The sequence below is a fragment of the Balaenoptera musculus genome, chromosome 1, assembly GCF_009873245.2.
Source record: "Balaenoptera musculus isolate JJ_BM4_2016_0621 chromosome 1, mBalMus1.pri.v3, whole genome shotgun sequence".
Taxonomy (NCBI): Eukaryota; Metazoa; Chordata; class Mammalia; order Artiodactyla; family Balaenopteridae; genus Balaenoptera; species Balaenoptera musculus.
The window spans coordinates 147,142,361-147,161,666 of NC_045785.1; the positions used below are offsets into that span (position 1 = coordinate 147,142,361).

Consider the following 19,306-nt stretch of genomic DNA (forward strand, 5'->3'; position numbering starts at 1 on the left):
GCAATTCATGGGCAATAAAAAGATAACTGAACATAATTTACTGAATACATCTTTTACTCTCAGAATAGTGGCTCAAGGTTAGTTTACTACATGTCAAAATCAAGCTTTTTATTGTATATATATATATATTTTTTTTTAAAGAAAGTAATAAGTAGTACAGACAGAAAGACCAAACAAGGGAAAGCAGTGATATGATACTTACAAATTTTATCTTGTGAATTCTTCTTTGTACTGTATCCTGAACCAAGATCTGGAAACCCGCCAACATTTTCAAAACAGAACTTCTTATTAATATAGAGAAAAAGGAGCAGCATCAAGATAATAAACACCCCAACAGCTGACAAAAATCCAACTGCCTCTGGAGATACTAGAGGGGAAAAAAATTCACAGCTGTAAGCATTTATTCTTCTTCAAGTTACAAACAAGAAGGAAACCCCTATACATGTGTTAGATTACTGCCTTATTTGAATTATATTTAAAAATTTTCATAGTTCACAACAGTTCAGTTTATAATAAAAACAAATTGCACAGTTTAATGAGTTGTTCAATTTATACAAGAGTATTAAAATCTTCTAAAACTTTCCCTATAAATTATGTGGGAACAATCTGAAAAGACGAGTCTATAAAAGAGGCAGTTATCATATGTTTAGTCCATTGAAAAGTACTACAAAAATTTTAAAACAAGAATTAGAAAAACTTATTTCCCAAGCACAGGTCTATCACTTAATCGAATTTATGAGAACGTAGATGATTCTTCTTATCTCTAAAAGCTTCAAGGGTCTTTTTTTATTAAACAAACTCTGGACTTCTTGACATTGAAAACTACAGCCTCTCTTCAATATTACACTCCAATCAAATGATTCCACTCACTGCCTCAGAATCAGCTATAGCATTACCACATGCCTTGTTTTTGTTTGCCCTCTTCCCCTTGCCTGGAGTGACCAAGTGTCCTCTCTACCAAATCCCATTCATTCATTCAACCACCAAATATTTTTGGAGCAGCAGCCATATACCAGGCATTATCACAAACGCATTTCCTGTCTTCCTTGAACAGTCCAGTGAAGGCAGTTACAACATGGTGCAAAATAAATATGATTGGGGAAGAACAAGGACTATGAGAACTATAGAAATACTTAACCCAGTGTTGAAGGATCAAGTAAGCTTTTCTGAAAGTAATGGCTGCTGTGATTATATTTTCAGAATTATTAAGAATTAGCCAAGTTAACACTATTCCAGGCAGAAGAAACAGCATGTGCATATAGAGACAGGAGATCACAATATATTCCAGAAACTCCATGAAACTTTGTTATGATGAACTACCAGGTTCTCAAGAGAATCTGATCTCAAGAGAATACATGAAATCATCCAGGGAGATTTGGCAGAGTGAGAACAGACAAAACCTTCTCCAACTTCTCCAATCCTCAGCAATCTCTTTTCTTTCAACTTTTGCATTATCTCTCTACACCAGTCATTTGGAGTTAAACAGGAACTAAATTTTTCTATCACCAGTGCCTTCCATATAATACTCAAGTATTAGTTGAGAATGAATCTTAAGCCTCAAATATCCCCTACTCTTTCTTCCTCCACTGCTCAAGGAGCATCTAAAATGTCATCTCCTTGAAGATTTTTCTTTCAATCAGAAGAGCCATGACAATTTGCATCTAACTCATTTGTTAAAAATGAAGTCACCCACCAGTCAATGATGAGTGCTTTAATCTCCTAGCTTTTCATCATTTGAGAAAGCCAGGCATCCAGGTGTAGAACTGATATGACATTACAGCCTATTCAAAGCTGGCTCAATAATATTGTCACAGAGGATGGAGCAGAGAATGATATTGTAAGGGAGGGGTGATGAGGGTGAGGGAGAAGGTGGCAGGAATGGCAGAAGTGCTACCTGAATATCAGGCTGGTGTTGAGGAACAGATCCTGCTACCAAAACCAAGAAGTTATGCCCAGACATTAGCCCTGTTTAATTGCTTTACAATGTTCCATTAGTTTCTGCTATATAGCAAAGTGAATCAGCTGTATGTATACATATATCCCCATATCCCCTTCCTCTTGCACCTCCCTCCCACCCTCCCTATCCCACCCCTCTAGGTGGTCAAAAAGCACCGACCTGATCTCCCTGTGCTATGCCGCTGCTTCCCACTAGCTATTTATTCTACATTTGATAGTGTATATATATGTCAGTGCTACTCTCTCACTTCTTCCCAGCTTACCCTTCCCCCTCCCCGCGTCCTCAAGTCCATTCTCTACATCTGCATCTTTATTCCTGTTCTGCCACTAGGTTCTTCAGAACCATTTTTTTTTTTTGATTCCATATATATGTGTTAGCCTACGGTATTTGTTTTTCTCTTTCTGATTTACTTCACTCTTCATGACAGACTCTACGTCCATCCACCTCACTACAAATAACTCAATTTCGTTTCCTTTTATGGCTGAGTAATATTCCATTGTATATATGTGCCACATCTTCTTTATCCATTCATCTGTCAATGGACACTTAGGTTGCTTCCATGTCCTAGCTATTGTAAATAGTGCTGCAATGAACATTGTGGTACACATCTCTTTTTGAATTATGGTTTTCTCAGGGTTATATGCCCAGTAGTGGGACTGCTGGGTCATATGGTAGTTCTATTTTTAGTTTTTTAAGGAACCTCCATACTGTTCTCCATAGTGGCTGTATCAATTTACATTCCCATCAACAGTGCAAGAGGGTTCCCTTTTCTCCACACCCTCTCCAGCATTTATTATTTGTAGATTTTTTGATGCTGGCCATTCTGACCAGTGTGAGGTGATACTTCATTGTAGTTTTGATTTGCATTTCTCTAATGATTAGTGATGTTGAGCATCCTTTCATGTGTTTGTTGGCAATCTGTATATCTTCTTTGGAGAAATGTCTTTCTAGGTCTTCTGCCCATTTTTGGATTGGGGTGTTTGTTTTTTTTTGATATTGAGCTGCATGAGCTGCTTGTATACTTTGGAGATTAATCCTTTGTCAGTTGCTTCGTTGGCAAATATTTTCTCCCATTCTGAGGGTTGTCTTTTCGTCTTGTTTATGGTTTCCTTTGCTGTGCAAAAGCTTTGAAGTTTCATTAGGTCCCATTTGTTTATTTTTGTTTTCATTTCCATTTCTCTAGGAGGTGGGTCAAAAAGGATTTTGCTGTGATTTATGTCATAGAGTGTTCTGCCTATGTTTTCCTCTAGGAGTTTGATAGTGTCTGGACTTACATTTAGATCTTTAATCCACTTTGAGTTTATTTTTGTGTATGGTGTTAGGCAGTGTTCTAATTTCATTCTTTTACATGTAGCTGTCCAGTTTTCCCAGCACCACTTATTGAAGAGGCTGTCTTATCTCCATTGTATATTCTTGCCTCCTTTATCAAAGATAGGGTGACCATATGTGCGTGGGTTTATCTCTGGGCTTTCTATCCTGTTCCATTGATCTATATTTGTTTTTGTGCCAGTACCATACTGTCTTGATTACTGTAGCTTTGTAGTATAGTCTAAGTCTGGGAGCCTGATTCCTCCAGCTCCGTTTTTCTTTCTCAAGATTGCTTTGGCTATTCAGGGTCTTTTGTGTTTCCGTACAAATTGTGAACTTTTTGTTCTAGTTCTGTGAAAAATGCCAGTGGTAGTTTGATAGGGATTGCACTGAATCTGCAGATTGCTTTGGGTAGTATAGTCATTTTCACAATATGGATTCTTCCAATCCAAGAACATGGTATATCTCTCCATCTGTTTGTATCGTCTTTAATTTCTTTCATCAGTGTCTTATAGTTTTCAGCAGACAGGTCTTTTGTCTCCTTAGGTAGGTTTACTCCTAGGTATTTTATTCTTTCTGTTGCAGTGGTAAATGGGAGTGTTTCCTTAATTTCTCTTTCAGATTTTTCATCATTAGTGTATAGGAATGAAAGAGATTTCTGTGCATTAATTTTGTATCCTGCTACTTTACCAAATTCATTGATTGGCTCTAGTAGTTTTCTGGTAGCATCTTTAGGATTCTCTGTATACTAGCATGTTCTCTGCAAACAGTGACAGCTTTGCTTGTTCTTTTCCAATCTGGATTCCTTTCTTTCTTTTTCTTCTCTGATTGCTGGGGCTAAAACTTCCACAACTGCTGAGTAAGAGTGGCAAGAGTGGTCATCCTTGCCTTGTTCCTGATCTTAGAGGAAGTGCTTTCAGTTATTCACCACTGAGAATTATATTTGCTGTGGGTTTGTCATATGTGGCCTTTATTACGTTGAAGTAGGTTCCCTCTCTGCCTACTTTCTGGAGACTTTTTATCATAAATGGGTGTTGAATTTTGTCAAAAGCCTTTTCTGCATCTATTGAGATGATCATATGGTTTTTATCCTTCAGTTTGTTAATATGTTGTATCACATTGATTGATTTGTGTATATTGAAGAATCCTTACATTCTGGGGATAAACCCCACTTGACCATTGTGTATGATCCTTTTAATGTACTGTTGGAATCCGTTTGCTAGTATTTTGTTGAAGATTATTGCATCTATGTTCATCAATGATATTGGCCTGTAGTTTTCTTTTTTTGTGACATCTTCATCTGGTTTTGTTATCAGAGTGATGGTGGCCTCGAAGAATGAGTTTGGGAGTGTTCCTACCTATTTGGAAGAGTTTGAGAAGGATAGATGTTAGCTCTTCTCTAAATGTTTGATAGAATTCACCTGTGAAGCCATCTGGCCCTGGGCTTTTATTTGTTGGAAGATTTTTAATCACAGATTCAATTTTAGTGTTTGTGATTGGTCTGTTTATATTTTCTACTTCTTCTTAGTTCAGTCTCGGAAGGTTGTGTTTTTCTAAGAATTTGTCCATTTCTTCCAGGTTGTCCATTTTATTGGCGTAGAGTTGCTTGTAGTAATCTCTCATGATCTTTTGTATTTCTGCAGTGTCAGTGGTTACTTCTCCTTTTTCATTTCTAATTCTATTGATTTGAGTCTTCTCCCTTTTTCTCTTGATGAGTCTGGCTAATGGTTTATCAATTTTGTTTATCTTCTCAAAGAACCAGCTTTTAGTTTTATTGATCTTTGCTATCATTTCATTTCTTTTCATTTTTCCTGATCTGATCTTTATGATTTCTTTCCGTCTGCTAACTTTGGGGTGTTTTTATTCTTCTTTCTCTAACTACTTTAGGTGTAAGGTTAGGTTGTTTATTTGAGACTTTTCTTGTTTCTTGATGTAGGAGTGTATTGCTATAAACTTCCCTCTTAGAACTGCTTTTGCTGCATCCCACAGGTTTTGGGTCATTGTGTTTTCATTGTCATTTGTTTCTAGGTATTTTTTGATTTCCTCTTTGATTTCTTCAGTTATCTCTTGGTTATTTAGCAGCATATTGTTTAGCCTCTATGTGTTGGTATTTTTTACAGATTTTTTCCTGTAATTGATATGTAGTCTCATAGTGTTGTGGTCGGAAAAGATGCTTGATACGATTTCAATTTTCTTAAATTTACCAAGGCTTGATTTGTCACCCAAGATGTGATCTATCCTGGAGAATGTTCCATGAGCACTTGAGAAGCAAGTGTATTCTGTTGTTTATGGATGGAATGTCCTATAAATATCAATTAAGTCCATCTTGTCTAATGTGTCATTTAAAGCTTGTGTTTCCTTATTTATTTTCATTTTGGATGATCTGGCCATTGGTGAAAGTGGGGTGTTAAAGTCCCCTACTATGATTGTGTTACTGTCGATTTCCCCTTTTATGGCTGTTAGCATTTGCTTAATTGAGGTGCTCCTATGCTGGGTGCATAAATATTTACAATTGTTATATCTTCTTCTTGGATTGATCCCTTGATCATTATGTAGTGTCCTTTGTACTTGTAATAGTCTATTTTAAAGTCTATTTTGTCTGATATGAGAATTGCTACCCTAGCTTTCTTTTGATTGCCATTTGCATGGAATATCTTTTTCCATCCCTTCACTTTCAGTCTGTATGTGTCCCTAGGTCTGAAGTGGGTCTCTTGTAGACAGCATATATACGGGTCTTGTTTTTGTATCCATTCAGCCAGTCTATATCTTTTGGTTGGAGCATTTAATCCATTTACATTTAAGGTAATTATTGATATGTATGTTCCTATTACCATTTTCTTAATTGTTTTGGGTTTGTTATTGTAGGTCTTTTCCTTCTCTTGTGTTTCCTGCCTACAGAAATTCCTTTAGCATTTGTTGTAATGCTGGTTTGGTGATGCTGAACTCTCTTAGCTTTTGCTTGTCTGTAAAGGTTTTAATTTCGCCGTCAAATCTGAATGAGATCCTTGCTGGGTAGAGTAATCTTGGTTGTAGGTTTTTCCCTTTCATCACTTTAAACATGTCCTCCCACTCTCTTCTGGCTTGCAGAGTTTCTGCTGAAAGATCAGCTGTTAACCTTATGGGGATTCCCTTGTATGTTATATGTTGTTTTTCCCTTGCTGCTTTTAATATTTTTTCTCTGTATTTAATTTTTATTTTTTAATTATTATTTATTTATTTATTTTTGGCTGTGTTGGGTCTTCGTTGCTGTGCGAGGGCTTTCTCTAGTTGCAGCAAGCGGGGGCCACTCTTCATCGCGGTGCACGGGCCTCTCACTGTCACAGCCTCTCTTGTTGCGGAGCACAAGCTCCAGACGTGCAGGCTCAGTAGTTGTGGCTCACGGGCCCAGTTTCTCTGCGGCATGTGGGATCTTCCCAGACCTGGGCTCGAACCTGTGTCCCCTGCATTGGCAGGCAGATTCTCAACCACTGCGCCATCAGGGAAGCCCTGTATTTAATTTTTGATAGCTTGATTAATATGTGTCTTGGCGTTTTTCTCCTTGGATTTATCCTGTATGGGACTCTCTGTGCTTCCTGGATTTGATTGACTATTTCCTTTCCCATGTTAGGGTAGTTTTCAACTATAATCTCTTCAAATATTTCCTCAGACCCTTTCTTTTTCTCTTCTTCTTCTGGTACTGCTATAATTCAAATGTTGGTGCGTTTAATGTTGTCCCAGAGGTCTCTAAGACTGTCCTCAATTCTTTTCATTCTTTTTTCTATATTCTGCTCTGCGGTAGTTATTTCCACTATTTTATCTTCCAGGTCACTTATCCGTTCTTCTGCCTCAGTTATTCTGCTATTGATTCCTTCCAGAGAATTTTTATCTTCATTTATTGTGCTGTTCATCATTGGTTGTTTGCTCTTTAGTTCTTCTAGGTCCTTGTTAAACGTTTCTCGTATTTTCTCCATTCTATTTCCAAGATTTTGGATATCTTTACTATCATTACTCTGAATTCTTTTTCAGGTAGACTGCTTATTTCCTCTTCATTTGTTTGGTCTGGTGGGGTTTTACCTTGCTCCTTCATCTGCTGCATATTTCTCTGCCTTCTCATTTTGTTTAACTTACTGTGTTTGGGGGCTCCTTTGCGCATGCTGCAGTTTCGTAGTTCCCGTTGTTTTTGGTGTCTGCCTTCAGTGGGTGAGGTTGGTTCAGTGGCTTGTGTAGGCTTCCTGGTGGCCTGTGTTCTGGTGGGTCAGGCTGGATCTTGTCTTTGGGGTGTGCAGGGCTGCATTCGGTGGTGTGTTTTGGGATACCTGTGAACTTATTATGATCTTAGGCAGCCTCTCTGCTAATGGGTGGGGTTGTGTTCCTGTCTAGCTAGTTGTTTGGCATGGGGTGTCCAGCACTGGAGTTTGCTGGCCGTTGGGTGTAGCTGGGTCTTAGCATTGAGACAGAGATCTCTGGGAGAGCTCTCACCAACTGATATTATGTGGGGCTGGGAGGTCTCTGGTGGTCCAATGTCCTGAACTTGGCTCTCCCACCACAGAGGGTCAGGCCTGACACCAGGTGGGAGGACCAAGACCCTGTCGGCTACATGGAATTATCAAGATAGTGGTCATTGGCAAGTGAAACCACAAGAGAAGAGGCCCATGTTATGCCTGGTCCGACTGAGCAATTTTCAGACCTCAGCTCATTCTGGCAACAGGGCGACTGGGTCAGTGACATGAAGCAGGACGGGGTCCATGAGGCGGGCGGCGCTCAGCCGGTGCGCAGCCTGAGGGGCCCGGTCGAATCCCTCGGGGAAGGCCGACAGCAGCCAGGACTCCAGCCTCCTGTGGCTGCGGCCTCTTTGGGGTCTCCCTCCCAGTGTCAAGTAGCTCTCACTCCTGCTTTGGCAGCTGTGCCTTTACCCTGAGCTTCTTGATGAGGCGAGCGCTCCCTGAGGTGACGCGTGAAAAGCACAGGCCGTGCTCAGAGTCTGTGTCTTTACTGCTCATACTGCTTCTCCTGTTTTCCTTCTCTCCTTCCCTTCTTGTCTCTTCCTATGCCTTGCCTTAATCCTTATTTCTGTATTCCTCCTTCATTTCTCTCCTCCCCTCCCACTTTTAAATTTAACCTAGGGAGAAAGGTCAACTATAAACAAGTATAATACAGCAAGCACTATAGTAGAGGTATAGAATATAAAGTACTACTGAAACACAAGAAGGAATACTACCTGGCAAAGTTTGTAACACTTCAGAAAGGAGATGACACTTGGGTAGGGTATGAAAGATTACTAGAAACTCTATTAAAGTGTAAAGGGCAGATGAAAGACCATGATCAAAAACAAGAAACAGTGTGCATGGCATTCTATCAGCACTAATGGGCAACATTCTTGGCTGTCTTATTTACCTCTGTATCCTCCAAGCACCTAGCACCACCAGCTGACATTATACAAATATTTGTAAATGCACGAATGAATGTGTGTTCAGGAAAGACCAAGAATATACCAGAACGGCTATGACTGGAAATGAAAGCAAGGTCCAAACTGTCAAAGAACCTTGAATACCATCCTACATATTTTGTACTTGTAGAACAATATTGCTTTAAACAATAGAAAACCTGGAAAATAGCAGGGAGTGAATGGCGGCAACATATGAGGACTAAGCAGTAGCAGTGGTGGCAGAGAAGAGCGGTGACTTTGTTCAGGGAAAATTGATAATAACCCAGTCAATTAATGTAGAAGATGAGGATAAAGAGAAGTTGAAAATAATTCTAAAGTTTCTGGCTTGAGTGAATGAGTGAATTAGTAACAGCATTTACCAAAATGAAAAAATACGAGAGGAAAGGCATGTGGTTTAGGGCATGGGAACTAAGAGAGCAGTAGGAGAGAAGCAGGTACCGAGTTTAGGTTTTGACATGTTACATTAGCAATGTCAGCGGACTATTTCAGTGTGGCTGCCTAGTAAACAGAGGGAAACATGAGGATAATGCTCTGATGAAGGTCAGGTTCTAAAAGAGTTGGGAGTTTTCCCCTTTGCTCATCCAATTGCATGTCAAAGACATCACTGACTAAATACAAACTGAACTGGCAGATGATAGGTACTAGGCTTTAATGGTAAATCTCTTACTTTACAAGTTTTTAGATAAATATATACCGTGAAATTTGAACAAACTACAAAAAGAATCTTTTCTCACTAAGAAAAGGTGAAAGATGCCTTATACTTACAAGGCAAATATACTACTAAGGTAAATATACTATACAATTCCCTTTTTATCCATTGCTTGACTAAATGCCCATTATCTACATTTCATTGAAAATATTTTGTATTTAAAATATTGAAACAGTAATGTAATTGTAGAAAAGAAATAATTTTCTAATAGAAAATATTAAAAAGCTTCAGACTTTTATTTTTCATCCTTATCTCAGGATTTAAATAATATTTATTATTTCAAATGAGATAATACCAGAAGTTGACCAGTAACAGTTCTAGGTATAAACACATATGATAAACCTCACCTGTCCATAAAACTACAATAGAAAAATACATTGAAATTACCCTAAAGATATGAATGCTATACACCATCAAAAAAGTTAAATAAAATTACACTAACTCAGATCTCACAAATATAAAATATATTTTCATTCAGTATAAGATGGAATTTACTCCTAAACTCTTATTTATACTGTGAATCTGCTTATAAAGCCATTCGACATATTTCTAAGATTGTGATTAATTTATCTATAGATAAATCTACTCTTTTCAAACATTCTAGATCATCCACTGCAAGCAAGTAAATGCTATTTTAAAATGTATATTACCTCTTAAGGAGAACCTCCAAAATCTCTAACAGCGCACAGTTAAACTGTTTAGCTTAATATTACAGATTTGAAGAACTAAATTTGCTGAATCAAATTTAGAGTTAGTTAAAAAGTCAAAATTCACTGATGTATTGTTTTCTCATATCCAAATTTTTAAAATTTTAATGTGGTAAACAATAAAGCCAAGACCAATAAATAACAAAATTAACAATATCAAACATTTAAAGAGTGCTTAATATTTGCTAGGGGCTGTTTTAGAAAGTGCATTACGAGCATTATCTAACTGAATCCTCACTACAACCTAATTTTTCAGATATGGGTACTGAGGCTTGATAAGAATACGTAGAATTTTCGAGATCTTAAAATTATTATTCAGTGACAAAATCTTGATATGAATACAGGCACGCTGATTCCTGCTCCCAAAATGTTAAACACTAATCCTTACTGCTTCCTCTTTGCCAGGCACTATTATAATCTCTTTCATTTTAAAATGTAATGCTCAAAACAATTCTGTGATAGGTAAATACTATATATTATCTTAGTCTTTAGATGAGTAAACTGAGGGCCAGAGAGTAATAAATTTGTCCAAAGTCACAAATCTAGGAAATGGCAGAACCTGGATTTAAACCCAGACATTTTGACTCCAGAGTCCATGGTCTTAAACACCAAGTAACACTACTGCTTTCTTATATGTCAACTGCAGCATAAAAAACAAGGGAAAGCCATGCAATCAAATAATATAGCTTAGTACATATATTATGAGAAAACATTTCATGGTTTAGCTTTTTATATACATTGAAATACAGCAACTGATTTCAGCTTTCTCAAAATAAATATATAAATCATAAAACTGGAATCATAATATTTTCTATTCAAGATACTTTTCAAAATATTCTAAAATTAACTTTAGAACTCAGCTTAGAAGCCAAAATAAATAGTATATCCTTATTATTATATGCCATGTTTGAAAAGCTAATAAAATAAATAAACATTTAAAAACAAAAAAGTATTCTATAGAACAATAAGCTTGATATATATTAGTAATGCTCAATAAAAATATAAGGAAGGTGTCTGTGAACTATATGACTCTCTATATGAAGTATCTAAAGACTATACTGAAAAGTCAAGAAGCATACAAGATATAATATTTCACCAGAAAATACAGTTCAGCTTGTCCAAGATTAATAATTATTTATGCTATGTAGATGGAACTGGCTTTAGTAGTTATCTATACTATATATTTAGGAATGAATATATATATTTATAAAAGATAAACTAAAAAATAACACTTTTTGTCAAAATTCAAGCTTCAATAATAATAGTAAAATTCATTTTAATTTCTATAGATAAAATGGTCATGGAAACAAAAAAATTACAATCTTATAAAGTAAAAGCAATATCAAATCTATTTTGACTTTGAAAGTATTGTAGAATTCACTTAAATTCTACTTTCTGTTGTCACAAAAGAACATTTTCTATGTAAAGTTAATGAGAAAAACACAAAGATATACAAAAATATAATTATAAGGGAGGTATTTATTTATTAAGCCAACATATTTTCAATATAAACTTATATAATAATATTCTTCTCTAAATAAAATTTGTGTCAAAACAAATTAACTATAAATTACAAAATAAATATTACAAAACTATTTTATCCATTATATTTAAATGCAAAATTAAACAAGAAGTACCTATGATTCTTATAATTCTTTAAAAAAGAAGGATAAAAAGAAACAACTTACAGTTTGCATTATAAGGTCTATATTGTTGATTTGTTCTACTGGGCAGGAAACACTAGTCCTCTAAAGTCATGGAGACTTTAATAATTCATTTAATAGATGCAATTCTATCTCTTGAACAAAACGGGAACTATAAAAGAAGTCAACTTTCATTTTAAAAGAAATACTTGCTTCCTATTTAATAAGCCCTAAATATTTTTCACATATTTTAATCAGAAAAAATCTACAATTTATTTTGCTCTGGTTTGGACGTAAAATAGAGAATTTATCAGAGATTCCAGGAAACAATGTGGGAATATAAAAGATTAATTTGATATGTTTTGTTTAAATTTCCTTTTGTAACATCTCAGTTACTTCCACAAATGAAAACTTCCGTGAAATTTTTATATTATAAATGATGCAAAACTGGAAGAATGACATATAAATCAAAGAAAGGAATAATATATATCTATCAATATAATACTAGATTTTATTAAAAAACAATCAGTAAAAAAATGTTTACCCATAAGTGATATAATTCACTGCTGAGTAATTTAAAGGGACAACGTGGGGGGAGAGGGGGAGGCACAGATGGCAGTGACGTGGGACACTGACTAAGATCTTAGAAACAAAACTCCCCCCTGGGAAACAGTTACCTGACAAGGTTGATAAATAGATGCTACCCAACTTGTTTCAAACGTCAAACCATCAATAAATTAAACCTATGTTTCCTATAAGTAACATGTAGTAAATTGAAATTTCATTCAAATATCGTAACAGCAGCAGAAAATATTAAATCTTGAAAAAAATTGAAAAAAAAAACTCAAACATTTATTAAGTATGAAACACCAAATATATATTTAAACCTTACACTTAAGACTTAGACTTGATAATAATATACTTACTACACTTATGATAATATATTTAAAGCAAATACTTATTAATTAATAATTAATAAAGCTCTGTCTCTGGGAGAGATTTGTCTTCAAGGGCAGTCTTGATTGAGGCTTCAAAATCATAATTCCAATGAAGTTTAGACTAAGAAAAACATTTTTCCTGGTGAATCACCCAATAGCAAAGCATAGTCATTCTTTTAAACACCAAATTAGGGTTCCCTGCTTCAAATTTTTTGTCTATTCAATGTATATGAATTTCTCCAAAATTATCTGAATGTCAAATGGTATGGGCAAAAGATGAGGCCACTTCTTCCTTTACTTTACTTTTCCAATGATTATTTGCCCTTCCCTTTCAGTGAGATCCTCATTAGTAAGATTTTGAAAATTCAACACCAACTGCAGGAGAATCTTCTAGTTAAAGCCAATTTGTGATGTCAAACAGATTCAGATATGCTTATTTCAGACTTTAATTCTGAACCATTAAATTCTGATAAATACAAACAAGTTTCTTTCAAACCTAAGACCTTCCTCCTATATTTTAATATTATGTCAACTAGTTCTCTTCTTTAAAGATTTTTTTGGCTTTATGTATCTTTTCCAACTTTACTGAGGCATAGTTGACAACTGAAAACTGTATATTTAAGGTACAACTGTGAAATAATCACCACGATCAAGCTAATTAATATATCCATCACCTCACATAGTTATATCATTTTTGTGGGTGTGTGTAGTGAGAACACTTATGAATTATTCTCTTAGCAAATGTCAGGTATACAATACAACATCATTAATTTTAGTCACGTTGTTGAACATTAGATCTCCAGAACTGATTCATCTTGTATAAATGAAACTTTGTACCCCCCTCCACCAACATCTTCCCATTTCCTCCTCCCCCCAGCCCTGGCAACCACCATTGTACTCTGTGAGTTTAACTGTTTTAGACTGCACATTTAAGTGAGGTCATGCAGTATTTGTCCTTCTGCATCTGGCTTATTTTACTTAGCATAACAATGTCCTCCAGGTTCATCCGTATTGTCACAAATGGCAGGTTTCTTTCTTTGTTAAGGGTGAAAAATATCTCATTGTACATATATATATTTTATTTATCCATTCATCCATTGATGGACATTTAGGTTGTTTCTATATCTTGGCTGTTGTAAATAATGGCTGAAATGAACATGGAAGTGCAGATGCCTCTTAGAGATTTTGGTTTCACTGGTTTTGTATATATACCCAGAAATGGTGGATCATATGGTAGTTGTATTTTTACTTTTTGAGGAACTTTCACTCTTCCATAATGTCGGTACCAATTTACATTCCCACCAACAGTGTGCAAGGGTTCCCTTTTCTCCACATCCTCTTCAATACTTGTTATATTTTGCCTTTCTGATAAAGGTCATTCTAATATGTGTGAACTGATATCTCGTTGTTTTCATTTGCATTAATGAAGTTGAGCATCTTTACATATATACCTGTTGGCCATTTGTATGTTTTCTTTTGAACATTTTTGAAGCAGGTTATTTGCTTTGTTTTCTTTTGTTTGTCATTTCTTTTTTCTTTCTTTTTTTTGCTATTGAGTTGTATAAGTACCTTATATACTTCATTTTATCTTTTAATTGAACTATAGTTGATCTACAGTATTATATTAGTTATTAACTCTTTATCAGATACATTGTTTGCAAATATTTTCTCCCACTCCATAGGAAGCCTTTTCACTTTGTTGATGGTTTCCTTGCCATGCAGAAGTTTTTAAACGTGATGCAGTCCCACTGGTCTACTTTTGTTTTCACTGCTTGTGCTTTTGGTGTCATATCCAAAAGATCCTTTCCCCGACCAATGTCAAGAAGCTTTTTCCCTATGTTTTCTTCTAGTAGTTTTATTGTTTCAAGTCCTACATTTAAGTGTTTAATCCATTTTAAGTTGATTTTTGCATATGGTGTGAGATAAGAACCTAATTTCATTCTTCTGCATATGGATATCCAGTTTTCCTAACACCATTACTGAAGAGATTATCCTTCACCTTTGTGTGATCTCAGCACCCTCATGGAAGAATTGTAGATGCATGAATTTATTTCTGGGTTCTCTGTTCTTTCCACTGGTCTATATGTCTTATTTTATACTAGTACCATAGTTTTTTGATTACTGTAGCTTTGTAATGTATTTTGAAATCAGGAAGTGTGATATTTCCAGCTTTGTTCTTCTAACTCAAAATTGCTTTAGCTATTTGAGGTTTTTTTGTGATTCCATACAAATTTTAGGACTGTTTTTTCTATTTCTGTAAAGAATGCCATTGGGATCATGATAAGGATTGCACTGAACCTGTAGTTCACTTTGGGTAATGTGGGCATTTTAACAATATTAATTTTTCTAATCCATGAACACAAGACATCTTTCCATTTATCTGTGTCTTCTTCAATTTCCATCATCAATGTTCTATTTTCAGTGTACAAGTGTTTCATCTCTTTGGCTTTTATTTCTAAGTTTTTAAATATTTTTGTTGCTATTGTGAATAGGATTGTCTTTAGGGTTTTCTATGTATATGATCATGATAGTGTCATCTACAAACATAATTTTACTTCTTCCTTTCAAATTTGAATGCCTTTTATTTCTTTTTCTTATCTAACTGCTATGGCTGGGGCTTCCACTACTATGTTGAAAAGAAGTGGTAGACTGGGAATTCTTCCCTTGTACCCTGCACCAGATCTTAGAAGGAAAGTTTTCATTTTTTTCCCCCCACTTATCATAGTAAGTGGGCTTTTCATATATGGCCTTTATCACATTGAAATAAGTATCCTCTATACTAATTTTGTTGAGAGTTTTAATTATGAATGGATATTGAGTTTGTTAAATGCTTTTTCTGCATTTATTGAGATCATCACATGGTTCTTTCCTTCCATTTTGTTAATGTGTTGTAGTAAATTGATTGATTTGTGTATGTTAAATCACCCCTGCATGCCAGGGATAAATCTCAATTGGTAGTGTTCCAGTGCATGTGACAAAACTGTGAGCCAGGATCTGAGGCATGGAGACAGTGGCACCAGGCTGGGGAGACGTGGAGGGAGGATATGGTAGCTTCAGCCTGGGAGTGGGGAGGAGCAAAAAGGTGGCTCTAGCCCCCATACAGGTGTTGCAGCAACTCTACTCCTGGGCAGTGGGGTGAAGGAGACACAGTGGTGGTTACTCCAAGGAGACTCAATGGGGTGGATTCCAGGCAGCTCCATCAGCTGAGGTCAGTTTTGACAAAGATTGTGGAGGTCCTCAGTGGGTGAAAGCTGCAGGTGTCCACAGCAGTGGTGAGGGCCACTAGGCTCCTCAATGGCAGTGGCAACAGCTGGAAGAGTCTTGCTGCTTGTCTTCCCCCATGAGGGGAGGTCACGCCAATGGTATCTTTCTTGGTGTCAAGCTGTAGTGGACTTGGAGATGGAGTGATTCAGGTAAAATGCTTCTTATACTTTTCTATGCAACTATTCTCAGTTTTTAAGTTCCACTGGATAGCTCCAGTTGCTTCACTGTACTCCAGAGCTGTCCTAGAGCTATTTTCATTGGTAGTTAGTTGATTATTCATTGTTTTTGTGGGGGAACAAGTGTTGGGACCACCTAATCTGTTATCTTGCTGACATCACTCTACTTCTCTTCCCGAAGTGATTAAAACATCCTTTGCTCACCCTAAAAAACAAATCTTTCTTTAGCACTAAACTTGATCCATTTTGGGAAGACACAACCTTTGCTGAAAATAAGGCATATGGATTTACCGTGTCTGAATATGTATGTGTGCAATCAAAAGTGCATCTACCTTAACAGCATATCATGTTTTCTTCTTACCACTAAACAGGTCCAGCACATTTTATTTAGTGGTGATAAAAGCTCAACATCATATTGCATTCCTACTTCAATATAGCAATTTGAAATTTAAGGACTATTTACCTGAATTCCCAAAACATATTGAATAAAAATGTGGAGCTCCATTTGCAAAGTTATGCCTTTCTACCTTTTTTGTTGATATAACATACCAGATATAATGAAAGCTAAAATATTTGACATTTTAAAGAAAAATTACTCTGAGAACTTTGCAAACAGCTCTAATACCTCCCCTCTGATTTCAGCTGCAGTTAGCATTACTGAACAAGCAAGGTAGTGTTGGAGTAGAATCAAATAGGAAGCAGTTTGACTCTTGGTACTTACAGGCTGTGAATACGATTTTTAAATATTAAAATAGGGACTAATTAAAAATGTTTTAAAAATAAAGAGTGGTTCTGTAAGTTAACCAAATCACCTGTAACAAAATCAGCATTAATCACACAGCTGAAGAAAGAATATGTCAATCAAAAAGAGAAGAGATAAGCAATGGAATGATGAAACTAAGAGGAATAAAATCTGGTGGTGTACCATGACACATCTTTCAGTAATGTCTATTTTAGTTAGAGATTTAGGGAGATTTTAAGTAATTTAGCTAGTAAGTAAACTTTTTCATATTTTAAATGAACAAAAAACAAAACTAAATAATAAAATTTGCGGAAATTTAAAAAATAAAATTCAAAATGATGAAACTTTAATGCTTTTAGTGGGTATCTTTATGTACCCATAGGGGGCAAATGTTCTTTTTTCTGTCAGTGTAAATGCCTGAGAAGTACTAAATTGTACCTTAATTTATTCAATAAATACTAAGAAATAGAAATGAAAGCCTGAATAAGACAAATGTGGTCCCTGAACCCAGAGGCTTAATAAAGTACTACAGGGGCACCTAACCTTGACTTGGGAGATAGAGACTTACCGAAGGAACTGACTCCTAAACTGAAATATGAAGATTCTAGAGTAAGAAAGAAGAAACAAAGCAAAGAGAAAAAATAGTATTTATAGTATTAAAAAAAAAAAGCCCACAGGAAAGAGATAACGACATATTAAGAGAATAGAATAAAAAGTGTAAAGTACCAAGAGATGAAGCTGGATAGTAAGCAAGGGCAAAATCATGAAAGACCTTGTAAAGACTGTTGAGGAGTTTGAACTTTATCCTGAAAGCAACAGGGGCTCTATAAAGTATTTTAAGCATGGAAGTGATAAGTTCACTCTGGTGTAGAAATAAAGATGGGAGTGGACTAGTAAAAGACATTTTGTTATTTCAGTATTCCAAGCGAAAATGGTGATATCTGACATGTTAGGTGCCTCAACAGGCTAGAAGTAAGAGGTACTTCTTGGAGCCTACCTCTTATGCTGTCTCAAATATATAAACTGGTAAATATATAAACACCTATATCAATTTTTAAATACTTTTCCTATACTTGCTCCATTAATGCTTCTATTTCCAATGACAGAGAACGTCCAATCCATGGCATTATATCACACTCATCTAACAAAATATAAATTACTTACAGATTTTGTGAATGCATATAAAAGCTGGCAATCCATTCACATGCTTTGACAAGTGATCTTTCTTCTATGACTATCAACTGATATTCAAGTAAATGAAATATAGTCTGTGGGTTAAATGCCAAATGCTATTATTTTTTAAGGACAACCATGGCAGATACATGAGAAATTATTAGTACAAGTTATCAAAATACCAAGTTTCAATTATCTAGAAAGACATGTGACACCAAGGAACAATCTTTATGTCTCAGTGAAATATGTCAGGATAACTTGTTAATTTCTTTCTGTGAAAGAATGACTAGTTATATAAACAAGGAAAACACATATGATGTCTAGTTTTCTTGGGAAAAACTCAAAATTTTCTCTAAAATTAAATTTCAATTTAATCTACAAACTTACAGACAGGATCTAGATTCTAGATGAAGGTCTGAAACTCCAACAAGTAAGTCACTAGGCTTCATGGCAGGCCATACCACTTAGGCTATCTCTCAGGCAAGCACTGATATTAGAGCCAGTTTTGCCTTGTGCCAACCTCTCTAGTTGATCATAATTGTCCTAACTGGTGACTAGGTCTAATGTCAAAGAGGCCATATAAGTCACTCCCTCCCTAACTGAATATTCTCTTTTTCTGGCCCAGCAAACTAAAGTCAGGGAATAGCAAATAGCTGTGGCCATGACTGAGGGTTGAGATATGGATATGGATAGAGAGAGAAAGAATGAATCTACACAAAAGGATGTAAGAGTACATCTAAAACTCAATGATTCATAATCAGCTTAAAAAGAATCACTCTATAAAACTGTAACTTAATACCTTTACCAATAACCTGAATGAAGGAACTGAGAATATCGTCATTAATTTTGTACAAGATGCTAGGAACATTAGGTTGGGCATGGTGGCTAATTCATTAAAAGAAAGATACATGAGGAACCTCAATATATTAAAGAAATAAGACATCAAAACAAAATAAAGTTCAGTACAGATAATGGCAAGTTACTATCCCACCAGGAGCCAAACACTGATAAAGGTTAATGAAAATGTTGGCTTAAAATGTGCTAGGAAAAAATGTAAAATAACAGTATAATACAAGTAAGATAGAAATCAGCAGTGTAAAGTTTCTAACAAGTGAAAACTAAGTCTTCTGTTATGCTATCAGATTCTTATTAAAGCAGTATGGTCTCCAATTTCAAAATAAAACCGAGAACAATAAAAAGGTTCATAGAGAAATAATTAAATTCACTAAATATCTATTAAAAGTCCTTATGCCAAAGGTGAAGT

General features: G+C 35.5%; 1 protein-coding gene across 2 annotated transcripts in view; it reads right to left on the bottom strand.

Moving 5' to 3' along the window:
• SYT14 (synaptotagmin 14) overlaps positions 1-19,306 on the bottom strand; it is a 244,445-nt gene that overhangs the window by 149,905 nt on the left and 75,234 nt on the right. For both annotated transcript variants that reach the window (XM_036865925.1, XM_036865932.1), the window contains exon 3: positions 203-367. In XM_036865925.1, the coding sequence (XP_036721820.1) occupies positions 203-367 (165 nt within the window). The remainder of the gene's footprint in view (positions 1-202; positions 368-19,306) is intronic.